We start from the raw sequence: 15,617 nt of genomic DNA, 5'->3' as shown, positions 1-15,617 counted from the left end.
ACGTCATTATATTTTTAGTAGTAGAGCAGGCTACTCATATGGTAGCACAATGTGCACGTTTCATGAAATGTTTCATCGCGATGGTCCAACATTATTGTTAAAATTGAAAAGATCTTTTATTGGATAACTTAGCCTTTGTAGAGTAAGCCTCAAATGTCAGGAATGACAGCAAACATAAATAACTCAGTGACACGAAATAATCATTGGGATGGGGAAAGGTGCCTCAGACTGGTGTCAGTTTAGAAAGACAGATAATGCCTGCCTTTAACGAGGCGACCGAGTCATCATTGGCCGGGAAGAAGGTGGTACCAACAGCAAGCCTATCGCAAGAAAACTCCGTACACTTCCAAGTGAACGTGAATAAAAGTGTCATCTGCGCTCAACAGAATAGTTCATGCAAGTGCAGATTTAAAACAACAAAAAGTTGCAAATAAAGAACATTTCGCAGTGCCAAATAACTACCACAAACGCAAAAGAAAATGGCCAGATACATTCATATTTATCAAATGCTCACAAACACCGTACAGCTAAGGGCATGAGGTAAGACCTACTGCTTTCAATCAACACGAACTGAACAAAACCAGGGAATTTAGTGTATTTAAAGGACAATGACATTTCCACAACTCTAACTTCATGTAAACAGGCATAGCATAATCAAAATCAGCAAACACACCTTTAGTAAAATGAGTGCTCAAAGTGCCATGTTGTCCCAGTAATTTTAAGCAACCATGTAACAGCTGTGGAAAACATGGTTATTGTAAACTGTCAGAGGTGAAATAAAATATACATAGAGCGAAAAGTCACAAATTATGTGGTTTATTTTTCACCGGACAACATGTACAGACAGGCGTGTACGCATCAGTAAAACCTCTCGGAAAGATCTACACTTTCACAAGAAATGCAAGGCTATGAAAAAAATAAATGAACATGTGGATTTTGGACTGTGTTATGTGTGATGTGAGCTTCATGATCACAGGGCCCAGGGCTAAAATGATTTTAAAGCCACGCAACCCACCTTAAGTGTATGATAAAATCACATATAATAAAGAATGGCTATTTTCAAGCTCCTGTGTTAATTGAGTGATTCACACTCCTAACAAAACCACAACTGAGGCCTGTAACTTAACTTAATTTCATGATTGCTACTGCATATATTGCAATATTTTTGCATATAATAGACACTATAAAGTCTAGTCTAAGGCTGTACAATTATTTTACCTGGTGTTTAAGCAAGAAATAAATTTTCTGAGGAATACCAGAAACCTGAGAAAAACCTAAGTGACCCTAAAAGATTGTGATGAAGAATTCGTAAACAGGGTGTGTGCTGGAGCCGACGTTTTGACAAGGGGACTTTTGTTCAAGGCTGCAACTTTCATCACAGGCTTTCATCTTCACCCTGACTTCTGCCTAAAAGATTGTGCGTGACCCTGTAGAAACGTTCCTACGATATGCTTCGCATTAAAAATACTACGAGAAGGTAAGAATGGGTGAATAGCGAACTTGAGGTTCGAACCAAATAGTGATTTGGTTAAATAATATCAAATACTATATATATTACATATTATAAAGAAAAATTTGCATTTTTATCATTACCCAATTAACTTGTATTGTCAATACTTTTAAGAATTAGAACCAGGTTTGTGCAAATGTCACTTTTTTGGTTCAGAGCAAAGTGGAAGCAACTTTGAATACTAACAGGATTTGAATAGTAGTAGGGTGCAAGTTATAAGCGGTAAAATAGCCTACAGTTTAAAATTTTCTATATTTAGTGCATAAAAGTCCACACAACACGCTTTTAAACTTAAAAATAAAAATTAATCAGGGTTCTGGTAATATGTACATTTAACCTTGAAGTGTGGCTTTGGGGCGGTGCAGACTTTTCCTAGGTTGGTGGTTTCATGGCATAGCAGCAACATGCTGCAGTGAAACCCCCTTTTCAGGTGGGTTACATAGATAAAATATACGTCTATTCGTTCGTTTTGAATGCTTCGAAATTTTGAAATTTTAAATTCTTGTCATAACAAATTCAAACACTGTAAGCGAGTACTGTAAATTTCATTCCAATACTCAAAGCGCTCGAATATTCACCCATGCCTACAAGAAGGTGACGACCAAGAGAACACCCGCCACTCCAACCGCACGGTTATGAACAAATGGTTTTGCCAAAACACCTCCAGCTACTACCTTGCTTCTATTTGCTTTGCAAAGTGTATAATGCATTATTTCAAATTAGATTTTCCACAGTTACTTTGGTGTTCATGTGCATCTATTGTTACCATGGCTTTTCTTGTGCCCTTCAGCATTTAAGAAAGCACTGCTCTTCTTCAGCAAAAAGCAACCTTCCTCTGAATTTTGTTCTAAATTAAACAAAAGTGAAACAGGAACAAAATCTTCTTAACTGAGACATGACAAAGTTGCTATAAGTGCAATGAAGATGCTCAATTTTTTGGATGGCAACATTTCTGTCTATTTTTGGCCACTCAGACTTAGCAACGTTTTTCTGGCAAAGCATTCTAAAAACAAGCATGATTTCAGTGGCACGCCACTTTATGGTACGTAAAAAATCTGCAAAATGTGACAAGTCAACGATACTGATTCACACCAGACTCGGCCATCCCCACAAATACCATGACAGCAGCGCGAATAAATTTTCTGTAAAGACACTAAAACATGGAGGTACAAACTGTAGCCGCAAACCATAAGCACTTATGGTTTGTAGGTATGGTAAAGCTTGTGGTTCTGTGTTTTAGAGTCTCTGTAGAGAATTTGTACTAACTACTGTTGCGACCACTACTAGTACACTTCGTTACACGATCTGTTGGTGGCGCCATCTCCACCTCCTGCACTCGTGTGTGTCAATCAAGACTTGGTCTTCGTTCTCGTCCTGAACTGGTTGGTCTCATTTCTGGCTAACAGCTCAAGCCTCATTAAGCCTACCTGTTGTATATCATGTCCTGACATGTCAGAAGTGGTGACAGCTGAAATAACTGCCTAGATAACCTACTGTGCCTACAAGAGCAAAACTGAATCTGGCAAATTGGTTTTGCATTCTGCAATTACTGCTGCAAACAGGAATGTTTAGCAGAAATTTGCCGTTCATACAAAGTGAAAGTGAATCACAAGCTCGCACACGTGCATCTGCACACCCTTAGGTTGCTAGAAAATTGGAAGGAAGTACAGTGACATGACTGTCCACAACAGAATATTGGTTGGATGTGACCGCTCGAACAGGAAGCCGCCTTGCAAATAGTGAAAGAACTTACAGCCAAATGGTGTATGGCAAAGTACCACTCTACTTACTCAACCGCCATTACAGCTGAAAGAAGTCCTTTTGGTCCAGGCATAGTGCTGTCAAACACACAACCATAAGGAGAATGTAGATATGTGGGTTTGGCACCCAGATCTGCGACACCTAATGAGCAGAGTTGTAGTAAAATTGAGAAGGAAGTCCTGGTCGTAAAATTGGCCATGCAATGATTCAATGAGTTTGTGGAGAGCCATCATGTTTGAAGTGGAAAGAAACCATGAGCATCTTGTATCTCTGTTTTTAAAGGTGGAAATGAACACCCTTCATCCCGGGATTCAACAGCTCTTTAAAACATATGTACTGCAAGTTTTCTAAGCTTCCCGTTCCCATGAAGATGTTTGCCACTGTTGACGTACCATCACAGATACCATCAAAGAGATCAAGCCTAGTAGGCACATAGGAACTCTTCACAGCCAACGTAGTGTCTCGTAGTTCTGAGGTTCTACAGATACACGTAGAAAACCTTAGAAGAGCACAATGCTCCGACAGCAAGCACAACATCATTACGACGTATGTCCAATGATGGTGGCCTCAGAAAAACACAATACCAGTTCACCATGGCCTGCATGGCCCAGTAGCCAATAAAACCTCAATATGTCAAGGCCTTCTTGTTAAAGGGACCTGCATTATCATCCCTCCTCCACTGAAACTGTCTGCGTTGACACTCTTCTACAGCAGGCAAGATGTCAGTTGGTGTAAAGCTAAGGCCCTTGACTTGAGTGCACTTAGTGGCCAGGTATCACCACCAATATCACTGAACTAGACTCTAAGTGCGAATGGTGCACTTCACTGTGAGCAAGCACTGCGGCACCTCCCATCCCAACTCCACTATCTGGAACTCCAGAAGTCTCAAGTACGGACCTTTTCCATTGTAATGAACACAGCTTTTTAATCATTGTTAACTATACTCGTGATACTCAGAAGTGACTCTCCCACAAACCGCTGTGGACATGGTCGTAGGTGTCCTCAAGAGCTTCTTTGCTCACCATGGCATTCCTAAGCTGTTCAGGTCTGGCAACGGTCCACCCTGTTCGTCACATGAGATAGCTGGCTTTGCATAGTGATTTGATTTTAATCTCCTCATGTGAGTCATCAGATATCTGGCCACGCACGTTGGTGTCTCATAACGGACCGCAGTATGTGGCAGCTATCTTCCAGCAGTATGTGGCAGTGTGTGGCAGCTATCCTCCCGGAGTTTATGGCCGCAACCACATTCAGCACCTAACTTCGGCGGCATACCATCCACAGTCAAACAGCCTTGCCGAAAAAGCGGTCAGAACAATTAAGGATGGCCTTAGGAAAGTGAAGGGAGGCAGTGTGACAATGTGCCTAGCCAGATTCTTATGTTGGTATCACAGAACACCAGTTAAAGAAGGGAAGTCGCCCGCGGAAACGCTGCTGGGGTATCAGATAAGGACAAAGTTGGAGTCACGCATTCCCGATCCCGGCGATAACAATGACTGGAAGCATAGTATGTCTAGCATGCTATTCTCCACAGGCATATCATTACAGCTTTAGCAGTTTTCATCCAGGTCCAAGGTGTCTACCAGGCACTGTCAGGACAACACTGGCGACAGTGGCCAGCCCTAGCGAACAGAAATGCTGTCACGCCGATCAAATGAGGTTTCACACGCTTGCGTCACCAAAGGCTCTACCAGCCATGTCTACCCTCTGGAAATGTCTACCCTCTGGAAATGACCCTAGTGGCCAACAATGGTCCTAACGACGAGGACATTCAGCAGCATGTCAATCAACTGCTTCGACGATCGACCAGAGCAAGATGTGCCCCACAACACCTTTACTTGTAAAGGGGGAGGAGTGCTGCGTAGCAAGGCACGTCATCATGATAAGCAGACACGTGCCTATACTATGCTGCCTGGTGAGGTCAGAGGTAAAAGATTACTTAAATAATGAGCATTGAATAAGCACTGTCATTCTTCCTGCTTTCTGACCGCGAACGCATCATCGGCGAAGTTTATGTTGGTAGTTTCGAGTTTAATAATCAGCACATAAAACTTTATCACACTTCGGAAACACCGAGGTAAGCCTTCTTAGTACATCCCGTCTCGATCAATGGTCGCCTGCTTGCCTTGTTTCTTCCCATGTTCATACGAGGCAGCATGCGGCTTAGTAAAGCCCATGCTATTTTGAACTCTATGGACCTGAGTGGGTCACTTCCCTCACACTGAACACACTACCACAGTGCTTACAGATTCATATCGTCAGTTCCAAATCCACCGGCACACTGGCCAGTGCACGCTTTCTCTTTTACATGCCTTGCAAGCTAGATGCCTGGGCAGACATCGCTTGGTGCTTAGCTAATTGAAACTGCTTTAAAATGTGCTATCTGGGTTTCACTACTATCTGTGAGTCAACCTGACGCAATACAACACCGGCAAGCACCACGTACTCGCAAAGCCTGGCCATACTTTAGAACAACCGTAGCGTAGTAGTGCCAGAAGTACTTGTGTGCCGCATAGTAACAGCGGACACGACGGGGTGCCGCGGCGGTGGTCTCGCGATTACTCACGATCATACCGGTACTGCAGTTTTTTTTTGTTTTTTTTTGTGTGAAATTGGGTTGAGACAATAATCGGGAGATTTACGGCCGTGATCGTACAATCGGGAAGACAGGTCAGAAATCGGGAGTCTCCAGTGCAAATTAGGAGAGTTGGCAGGTATGCTGTTGGGAGGACTAACATAAGTTTGTGATCATTGTGCACACATTCCCTCATCTGTGAAGAAGTAAACCAAAGATTTGGTTGATTTGGTGATTAATTTCGGTCTGATCATAATGAGCCAGCTTGACTATTAGAAATTTGGTGATCAGCGTTGCAACATGACAATGTTTTTGGATTGCACAATGAATAATATCTCTGCAATTTGACTGTTCACATCCTGACCTCTTGTAGGCGTAATGTACTGAATATAATTAGTGCTGAATGGATGTAATTTTCTAGTGCCACCACTCACTGAAATGTGCAGCAGTTTCACTGCCAGATTTCTAGGTTTTCAACATTTTTCGTTGAATTATTTTGTGCCATAGTGGCTGCCATCATTATTAAACCTACCTTTCGTATATTACATCCTGACACATATCATGAATTTGCACCAAATAGCCCGATCGAACTGCCAGTTACTACACACCTCAGACTGGCAATGCAGGAGAACAAGAAATATATGCAAAGGCCATCGACCATCGGATTCAGCAACACCACTGAGTTCACTTTTCACGAGAATGAAGTTCTAATGAGTGTACTTTGACAATGCATATTATTTACTGAGGATTATTTCAACTTAAGTTACTTTCACAAAGGGCAAAGAAACTGGGCTGAAACAGTCCAAGGCCAAGGGCTGTCCATAAGGATGCCAGCAACCATGACGTCTTCAACAATCCAGCATGTTGAACACAGACATTTCAAATCCAATTCAACAAAATCTGCAAGGCTATATGCTGCACAGTTCACGCTGCCACCACGGTTATATAGTCAGGCGTACTTGTTTTCTTTTCATCACGACCACCTGTCACTGGCTAAATATCCAGGTGCTATTGCTCGGTGCAGGCCATACCAGAATGTATAGGAACCTTCACGATCATTTTCAAGTTATCTGATAAGATTGCGTGCACGATGAGAGTAGTTGAGTTTATTCTGGAACTAATGCAAGCGCCACCATTAACATTAGAATGTTTGATCCCGCATGTATAAAAGCCGATGAGTTTCACCAACGATAAGATTATATACAAGTACCGGCCATGCTTGCTACTGTCATTGGACTTTGAGTGTTACCTGCTAATACTTTGATTTTTGAGTATTCCTTCCTATAAGTAGCTCAGTCTTAAGAGTTTCACTGCTTGGGTCTTACCATCACAATCGCACGACAATATTTAAAGCTTTGCAAGGAGGTACGCTCATTTCATTGTAAGTCATGTACTTGTGTAGCCATGTTTTCTTCCACAAAGATCTTAAAACGAAGTCGTGACGCTGTAGCAAGAAAGTTAGCTGAGGCTTATTTTATAAAATTGTTCGGCAGTAGGTGTGTCAGCATACCATCAATCGTTTTGCACGACAGCGAATTTGTTTTTTTGCAGGATCGCTTTTGATGTTGGCCCTTTGAACATGTGCATGCTGTTACAGCATAGACCGCTTATAACGTAAGTCGCCGGAGTCTCGAATATCTGCACTATAAGCGGTACCGCACTATAACCAAAACAACATTTTTGAAAGGTTGCACGTGTGCAAAACATGACCAACAGGCAGGCGCGCGATTCCGACTATCGAGGCATGTAACTGGGACAAAAAGTTTGCTGCTGCTTACATTTGAAAATGTTGAACGGTTAGCGTCCGCGGACCTGCAGTGCCGACATAACGAATGCGGAAAAAATGCGCCGTCACGGGAAGTCGCCGCGGTAACACACTGCGCGTGCGCGATGTCGAAAACGGTGGCGACCACAAACCACCACTCGAGTATTTCACACGCACGCCCGCGTTTTCGTTAAAGATGTAAGTCACCCCTTCTAAATGCAACTGCAAAATGTTTCATTGACTCGGCACCAAACCGCAACTTCTGTAGCCCGCGGCTGCCGGCAGCTAGCGCTTGTTAGGCCTAGCGGTGCACTTTGCAACTTGGCATGCCGTCGCGAGAAGCTTATACCCTTGACAACACGGATATCGGGCGTAGAAGAGATCGCACTCGCGAGCTAAACCGAGGGCATCTCGCATGAAATGAAGTTTCAGTTCGCGGTCGGGAGAACAGCCGCGGCAACTATCCTGCAAAAAGTATTTCAAGCTTGTAAGTCCGCCTGTTGGTGGCAAAGGCGAAAGCTCAATCGCGTCTCAAAGCTTTGTTACTTGCGGGGGAATCGAGGTTGCACGCGCGATATCTGCGCTCTACGATGAAGCAACTATTTTCCCGACGGAGACAAACAGCGGTAACGCGCTCTTGATGCGGACGCGGGCGTAGTGGAGCGCGCGTGTTAAGCGGCCGAAGTGAAGGCGCAAAGGTTTCTCTGTCGGCCACGCAACCGCTCCCCTCCTCACACCACGCACCCGCGCCGGGCTGCTGCCCCCCGCCGCCGTCCCTTTTCTTCTTTCTCCCCCCGCTCCTTGTTCGTTCGTTCCGCGTCCCCTCCTCCTTCGTAACGCCGTCGCCGCTCTCTCCCCCGCCGGCTCCCCTCTGAGAACGTTCTGGCAGCCGCATTATAACCGGTCTTTCATCTCGGGGGACTGCACAATAAGCGGTATGCGTATACATGGAGTTCTATGGGAGGGTAAACGGGAGTCAGAAAAAACCGCATTATAGCTGGTACTGCACTGTAAGCGGTTACGTTATAAGTGGTCTATGCTGCACTTATATTGAGTTTTCTTTCGAAAATAAATCAGCTGGTAGTGTGTGCTTGTACTTGTTCCCTTGTGTAATTGTTCCCTTGTCTTCATCTTTGTCCCATATTGCACAACTTTCCTGTATTATAAACAGATATGCTCATGAAACTATTTAATACTTTCCACTGCACCTATTGTACAAAAGCTACAATCAACTGTGTACACCACTGCTTTGGTCACAGCTCGCAGCAAAGAACCTGCCGTGCAATGCCCCTCCAGCACAACACGTTAACGCCTGCACCTGCACATCCGCACGTGGTAGCTGAGGTAGTCCTTGCGCGCAAAGTCCTTCAGACAAGTTGGACATTTGAATGGACGCTCGCCTGTGTGCGTCCTGATGTGGTTCTCGAGCACGTGCTTGTAGGCAAACCTCTTTGGGCACAGGTGGCAATGGAATGGCTTCAACCCGGACGTGGCAACGTTCGGCTCCGGAACGGCCATTCCTACGCTGGACGTCCCCAGCGCAGGGCTGAAGGAAACCTCCGAGCTGATGCGATGTAGCTCACGCCCGAGGGTGCTGTCGATGTTAGTTGATGTGTCAGGGCTGTGGACCGATGCCCAGGCCATGTGGCTTTGTATGTAGGTGGTCGTGTGCCCAGACGATGGTCGGCTGAAGGTTACTTCCTCCAGGGACCGAAGGAATGGCGGCTCGCCACTGCCTGCAAGTAATGCATAAGAAATAATACAGGCCCATGTATAAACTGGACTTGGTGAGCTTCTCAGCACTATCTGAAATGGTCAGTAATGAAAGTGATCAAGGATATTAGAAAGCCGTTCTGGGTGCAGTAAATCTGCCCCTTTGGAAAAGGCATGGGGGCAGCAATTGTCCGTTAATAAAGCATCTTCATAAAGTACAAGACGCAAATACAGCCACACTAAGAAAGGGCATTTTTTGCTTCACTTTGCTGAACACTAGTAAGTCACACAATGGGTGTGCCATCAAAATGCAGCTGTAATTTATAGAAGTAACTGAGGAATTTAACTGAGCAACACTACTTTCATGTTGATAGGCTTACGAACATTTCATCATTGTTTTGAACAACTATCTAATGTTTAGGTTGAATTAGCAAAACGTTCACGACATACTTAACATACATGGTGGCAACACAGGCATTGTGGAGGACGGTGAGAAGCAACCAATTAGTGTTTAAAGAAACGTACGTTTTATGCTTTCTTTTCCAAGAAAAATAAAGCAACGCTTGTGGAATATTAAGAACACCATGTCACATTGAAGCCAGTGATCTTGGAAAGATTTGGAAAGTGAAAGCACAATCCCGAACAATCACATGAGGGCGAGTGGGCAGCTCATATTCCAAACCTTTTAAGATTGCACTTCGAGATAAGGACTGAAGACGAACACTGAAAGTTATTTATACATTGGGAAAAGCACATGGGTGTTTGTTTTGAGTGCAATAATCTGCATATCAGTCTGCAATAGCAATTATAGGGACACTCCATGCACATTCTTTCGATGACCATTGCTGTCAGTGTTGAAATAGAGTTTCATAATAATACACTAGAGGGAAAACTGGCGCTAGTGTCTATGGAAGATGCAACGCATGGCGCTTCAGCCAGCATGGGAATGATGGGTAGCACACGAATTTGTCTAAGCTTCGTTCTTTCCGCTCCGTTTGGCTCCGCGTCGCCTGCAGCCGCTTTGTCGCAAGACGAAGTTCAGCACACGTTCAGCAGTTCCACTTCACCATCTTGACATTTCTAGGCTCACCAATTCAAATCGGCTCACGAAGTGCACAACGATCCGTTTTGTTATCCGAAACGAAAGCCAAAACACAACAATAAAAAAAGCTGCAAGTGCGTTCGAGCTGCAAGCACGAAGATTAGGCAAATCCGTGAACTACCCATCATTCCCATGGTGGCTAAATGATCGCAACACCAGAGTTCCCTCTAGTAATTATTGTAGGAAACTCTATGAGTGTTGACACTGCTGTGAGGTTCCGTTTAATTAAAGTACAAAGGCAATGACATTAGGACATTAGGAAAACACCAGGACATTAATGAGGCAAGACTTTAGCTTCGAGGCTGACATCTTTTGCCTTTCCTAATTTTCAAAAATTCGGACATTGCTCTCTTTTCTGGTGCTGTTCTATGCCATTGTTGTCTGCATTGGATCTTAGAAAGGACATTCTATCATGTCATTGTTTATCAGCATCACCTGATCTTCACCTGTTGTCGTAGCTTCAGTCTCTTTATATGTTTAGAAAAAGGCTCTACTTCATTGTATGGACAACCACACTCAGAAAGGGAATCAAAGAACATGACTCCCACCACACAATGTGTGCCGCGGATTTCGGAGTGACCAGACAGCACAGCACAAAGATAGCAAAGTGTAAGAGACAACTTTTAATGGCACGCGTGCCTAGCCTTTGTCAGTAATGAAGGGGGTTACAGTATCTATTTGCTCACTGTGACCTCCGGAGTCTCCGCTTGGTAGAATCTGTACACTGAGAGCTCCAGCGCTTCTTGAGCTTTCTACTGGCAGATGGTAGTCGTGGTGTCCTACACAATCAAAAGCATTAACTTTCCTGGCAAATGTATGCAGTGTTTTATATACAGAAAACTTCTCAATATTTTAAATGAAGAGGTTTACGTTATCAACTTCATTTTTACGATATATCTTATGCTTGTTTTTAAACATGGTATAAAAATTACATAGAAAGCATCACACATCTTAACAATTTTTCATTAACACTCTAGCTGAACAGCTAAACTGGGCTAGAGCAACCAGATAAGCAAAACGAACCCTCTAAATTTACAGCTGCCTCTCATAACTAATGTGTAGTAGCAAAAGATGTACTACAAGATGTACAATAGCATCAGGACTTGACGTACTAAGTAAAAAGCAAACACTATGAGCATGAAAGCAAATAATAGCACAAACGGCAGAAACTGAAGAAGAAAAAGAAACAAGAAAATCTGTCCAGGGCAGCAATTTGTAACAATTTCTTTCTTTCAATTCTAATCGTGTTTTGCTGGAATTTGCTGAGGTGCCAATCTCAAGAAAAGCAGCACAATATGACATGCGCAAGGCCATGACCAAAAGGAAAAATAAATAAAGCTACCTCAAAAGTGGTAGACGTAGCATTATAGCCCAAAATTTTACAGAACAAACTTATGCAGGACAGGACAAGCGTCAGCACTTATCAAGTTTATGTGACCGTGTCTCATCAAAATGTTCACCATAAACTCCAGTTCTATAACAGGTGTAACAAATCAGCACAGCTTACTCACTCAATTGATGCGAAACCTAGCTCTTGAGTAACACATTTGATGCTATATGTCCGTTAATGCATACACACAATGTGAATACCAAAATAAAAGCACACAGGCAGGATGCCGTTCACAATGGCCTTTTTATTGAGTTAGATATGACAAACTCAATAAAAGGCCCATTGTGCCTGCCATACACATGAGCATAAAAATTAGTGAAAGGTTGTCTAAGCCCAGAAATTGCACAAATGACGATGGAGACACAGGCTCTCAGCTCGCCCAAATAAGGTTATCTTCACTGCGTGTTGTCACTCGCACTGTCCAGTAACACAAAGGCGACGATCTTGTTCAACTCTTGGGAGACAGGACAGATGGCGGATACCCTGGAGAGAAAGAATACACATCATGACAGGGCCAGACAACCAGTGTTCAAGGATATTGTGGCCACAGAACCTTGTCTCCCTAGGACACCTGTTTCATGCACCACAATACATGTTTGACGGTATCTTCGTTGATATAAAAAGAGAGCCTATGCGATTTATCAGCTCATGCAAGTTACTTTTTGGCAGGTGACTGGTTGTCCGTTAAAAGAGACCCCAAACCGAGAAAATGGGTGAGCAGTGTTAAGTGCCCTTTTAGAATGACAAACAAGCTATTATTAAAAAAGAATTGGCCAAGCAAGAAAAAATGCCTTGGGTCATTGCCCTTGAAATTCTCATACCAGCGCTCAATGGCACCTGCTTGGAAGTGGTCATTTTATTATTAGTAAAGATAATTGAAATAGTATTCTAAAAGAACCAAAGATTGAACTTAACAATTTTTTAAGAACCTTTTCCTTGGCCACAAGAAAATAGCTTGCCATTCATGATGTTATACTACATACCTGCCAACCAAGGGTCTTCGAAATTGCGAGAATCGCAAAATGAGCGTTGCGGGACGAAAAAAACATACACGTTATTATGTCTTGCTTATCACAGATTTGAAATCATATAAGACAGTGAGTGAGTTTTCACAGATTTGAAATCGTGTAAGAACCGATTTTATGGCGCACCCAAAATCTTTGACCAATAGTGAAGAACCAATGGCGAAAAATATGCAGTATTGAAAATAACTTATTCTCTTATGTTTTATGTATTCGAGCATAAGTGGTCATTATGCGATGGGTCATTTTTGAGGCATCTGTGGCATCGCGTTACAAGCAGATGCTGCGGGCATGACCCAGAAAATTTCGACCAATTATAAACAGCTAACGAGTAATACGGAAGCAAACAAAGCGGGGTAGTTTAGCCTTGTAATGGGCCACATGTTAACATGATTGAGTTCAAGAGCTCGTTTTACAGAAATTTCGGCGTCGGTGGTTGTGAGCAGAAAATCAGCGTTGTCTGTGAATGAAATTTCCAGATAGATGCAAATAAATAATAAAAAACTTTGCCTCAAGCGGGAATCGAATTCAGGCCTTCTGCGCGGCAAGCAGGTGCTCTACCACAGAGCCACGCCATTGCTTGGAACTGCTACTGAAAAAAAAACTATACGAATATCACATAATGCGAGGGGTCTCCTTAACGCATTTAATGTTGCAGGGCAAAAGCATAGAATCGCGCCAGGCGTCAAAACATGAATTTCACAACGAGTGAGGGGTTCAAAGGCCCACTCAGTAGAAAGCGCTCAGACATATTTAATCAACATCAGCAGCAAAAGCATCAACAAAGTGAGCAGCTTCGCGTGTTGCCTTACGGACGCGTCTTGGGAACTTTACTGATTCGCAAAAGGAAGAATTATGGCGTGGGCACTTCGCAACTGTACTTGGCGCAAGCATTAAAGGATAGTTTTAAACGGCCAATGTTACTCGGACAGATGTTTGTTTACTTGCTGCATGGTTGTGGTGTCCGCCGAGAACCGAAGCCAGGCTAGCACTTGAGAAGGCGATGCACACAGAGCCTAATTACACCATTGCGTTCTACTTTTGAAGTGAAGCTTGAGCGTCTTCCAACTTTTTTTGAAGAAAATTTCAGCTTACACAGTTTGCATAGGCGTATTTATTAGAGGAGGGGGGGGGTAAAGGAAAACTTTCCCTCTCTTCCCTCCTCTCCACTGTGAAAAGTAAGAAGGCAAAGAATGAGCTAGTATGTATATTCGTATAGTCATTCATATTCTTATACAACTAGCTAATTGTGGTTTTCCTACAACTAAATCGACTGAACTCGGTCTCCTTCTTCAGAGAGACTTAATATTAGAGAGCTCTTAGAGTAAACAATTGGCACACGGCATATTATTAATTCTTATCTTAAGCACTTTATTTGTCAACTACATGTTTTGTTTGAAAAGTGAAAATTTAAAGTATTTGAGGCGTAGCACATTTTTCATACTCATTGTATTTGCAACGCCGAACTCAGACTGTAAAGAGTGGAAATAGAATGCTCAACTGAAAAACAGATTCAGTGTGGCACGCCCCGAGAAAGCACTCTGGGACCTTTTTTCTTTGTAATTGTCATTGACGAGTCCTACGGGCCTGCTGCTATGACTTGTACAGCGCAAGATACAACTCGGACGGCAAAGAAGTACAACTGGACAGCGCTGACTCTCAAGTGAAGGTTCATTGCATACGATGTAAACTTGCTATACATACATACATATATATATATATATATCGCCAACTGAGTGAGAGAGGCTTGCCCTCCCACTCATGAACAAGTTGATACGCCACTGCATGCATACTTGAAACAGGAGAGGAGGAGCATCACTGCCACACCTGCATAATGCTCAATGCACATTTATCATTCACCTCAGCTTGGGAGTGCATAAAATTATGACTGCACAGGGTAAACACGGCCTGTTGTTTTGCAAGACGATGCTTTTCCTATGATTGCTTACTGTTTTAAGACACACTAGATTTGTGATCTTGCTGCAATTGCTCTCAAATCAACATGAACTGAACAACATGAGCAAATTGATCGCATCACAGAACAATGACATTTAGACGGCCTCAACTCCACACAAACAGGCATTACAGAATCAATAACAGCAAGCACACCTTTGGCAAGATGAGCGCTCAAGGTGCCATGTCATTTGATTGACTTTCAGCCAACATAAATAGCATAGCAAACACGCTTATGTCATTATAAAAGGTGTAATAAAACGTCACTGGAGCAAAAGTCAGAAATGGTGCTGTTTATTTTTCACCAGACAACACAAGCAGACAATCGTTTACATGTCAGTAAAACCTTACAGAAAAGATTAACCTTTTAAAGATATACAAGGCAACCCAACGTGTGGACCTTTGCACGACAATAAACTGCTCACCACTGTGAACACTGTTCTAATGATGTACAGCGGCCAGAAAAAAGATAAGAAAAACACCAGGCATAATAACAATCCGTTATAAATTCCATATCATGTACTCCACAATTTATAGTGATAATGCCAGGGAGAATGCATTATTACAGTATCGTCTTAATGAACTGATGCAGTGGACTAATCTTGAAATCGCACCTATGAAAATGCATTGGTCTAATGCCTGGATAGGTGCCTGACACCACAGCTGGAAGAGTTATCCAACAGCCCACATTTAACCTCAAGCCATTTGTACGTACACTGTTAACACCGCAATATTTAGGGCTGCGGCTTTAGCAGTGAACACGTCAATGTGAATGCACCCACAGAGGTGCAATGAGCATCTTGGGCCTGTTCACATCAGGTGTCAT

General features: G+C 43.0%; 1 protein-coding gene across 1 annotated transcript; it reads right to left on the bottom strand.

The window, feature by feature from the left end:
• Positions 1 to 8,793: 8,793 nt before the first annotated feature.
• Positions 8,794 to 15,617, bottom strand: LOC119406792 (adult enhancer factor 1-like). The gene is made up of 3 exons (XM_049420213.1): positions 15,574 to 15,617; positions 12,235 to 12,299; positions 8,794 to 9,347 (listed from the first exon to the last, which is right to left on the bottom strand). Exons 1-3 carry the CDS (start codon positions 15,615 to 15,617, stop codon positions 8,917 to 8,919), a joined length of 540 nt encoding a protein of 179 aa, XP_049276170.1. The 3' UTR covers positions 8,794 to 8,916.

Source organism: Rhipicephalus sanguineus, chromosome 10, assembly GCF_013339695.2.
Source record: "Rhipicephalus sanguineus isolate Rsan-2018 chromosome 10, BIME_Rsan_1.4, whole genome shotgun sequence".
Taxonomy (NCBI): Eukaryota; Metazoa; Arthropoda; class Arachnida; order Ixodida; family Ixodidae; genus Rhipicephalus; species Rhipicephalus sanguineus.
Note: the sequence above shows the minus strand (reverse complement) of the source record. Positions and strands in the feature narration are given on the sequence as shown.

Excerpts from the sequence above, each read along its gene's own strand:
- LOC119406792 (XM_049420213.1), bottom strand. The coding sequence starts at position 15,617 with ATGACACCTGATGTGAACAGGCCCAAGATGCTCATTGCACCTCT. Across the intron at positions 12,300-15,573 it reads AAGATGCTCATTGCACCTCT|GGTATCCGCCATCTGTCCTG; the intron begins GTGGGTGCATTC and ends CTTTCTCTCCAG. Across the intron at positions 9,348-12,234 it reads CGCCTTTGTGTTACTGGACA|GCAGTGGCGAGCCGCCATTC; the intron begins GTGCGAGTGACA and ends CATTACTTGCAG.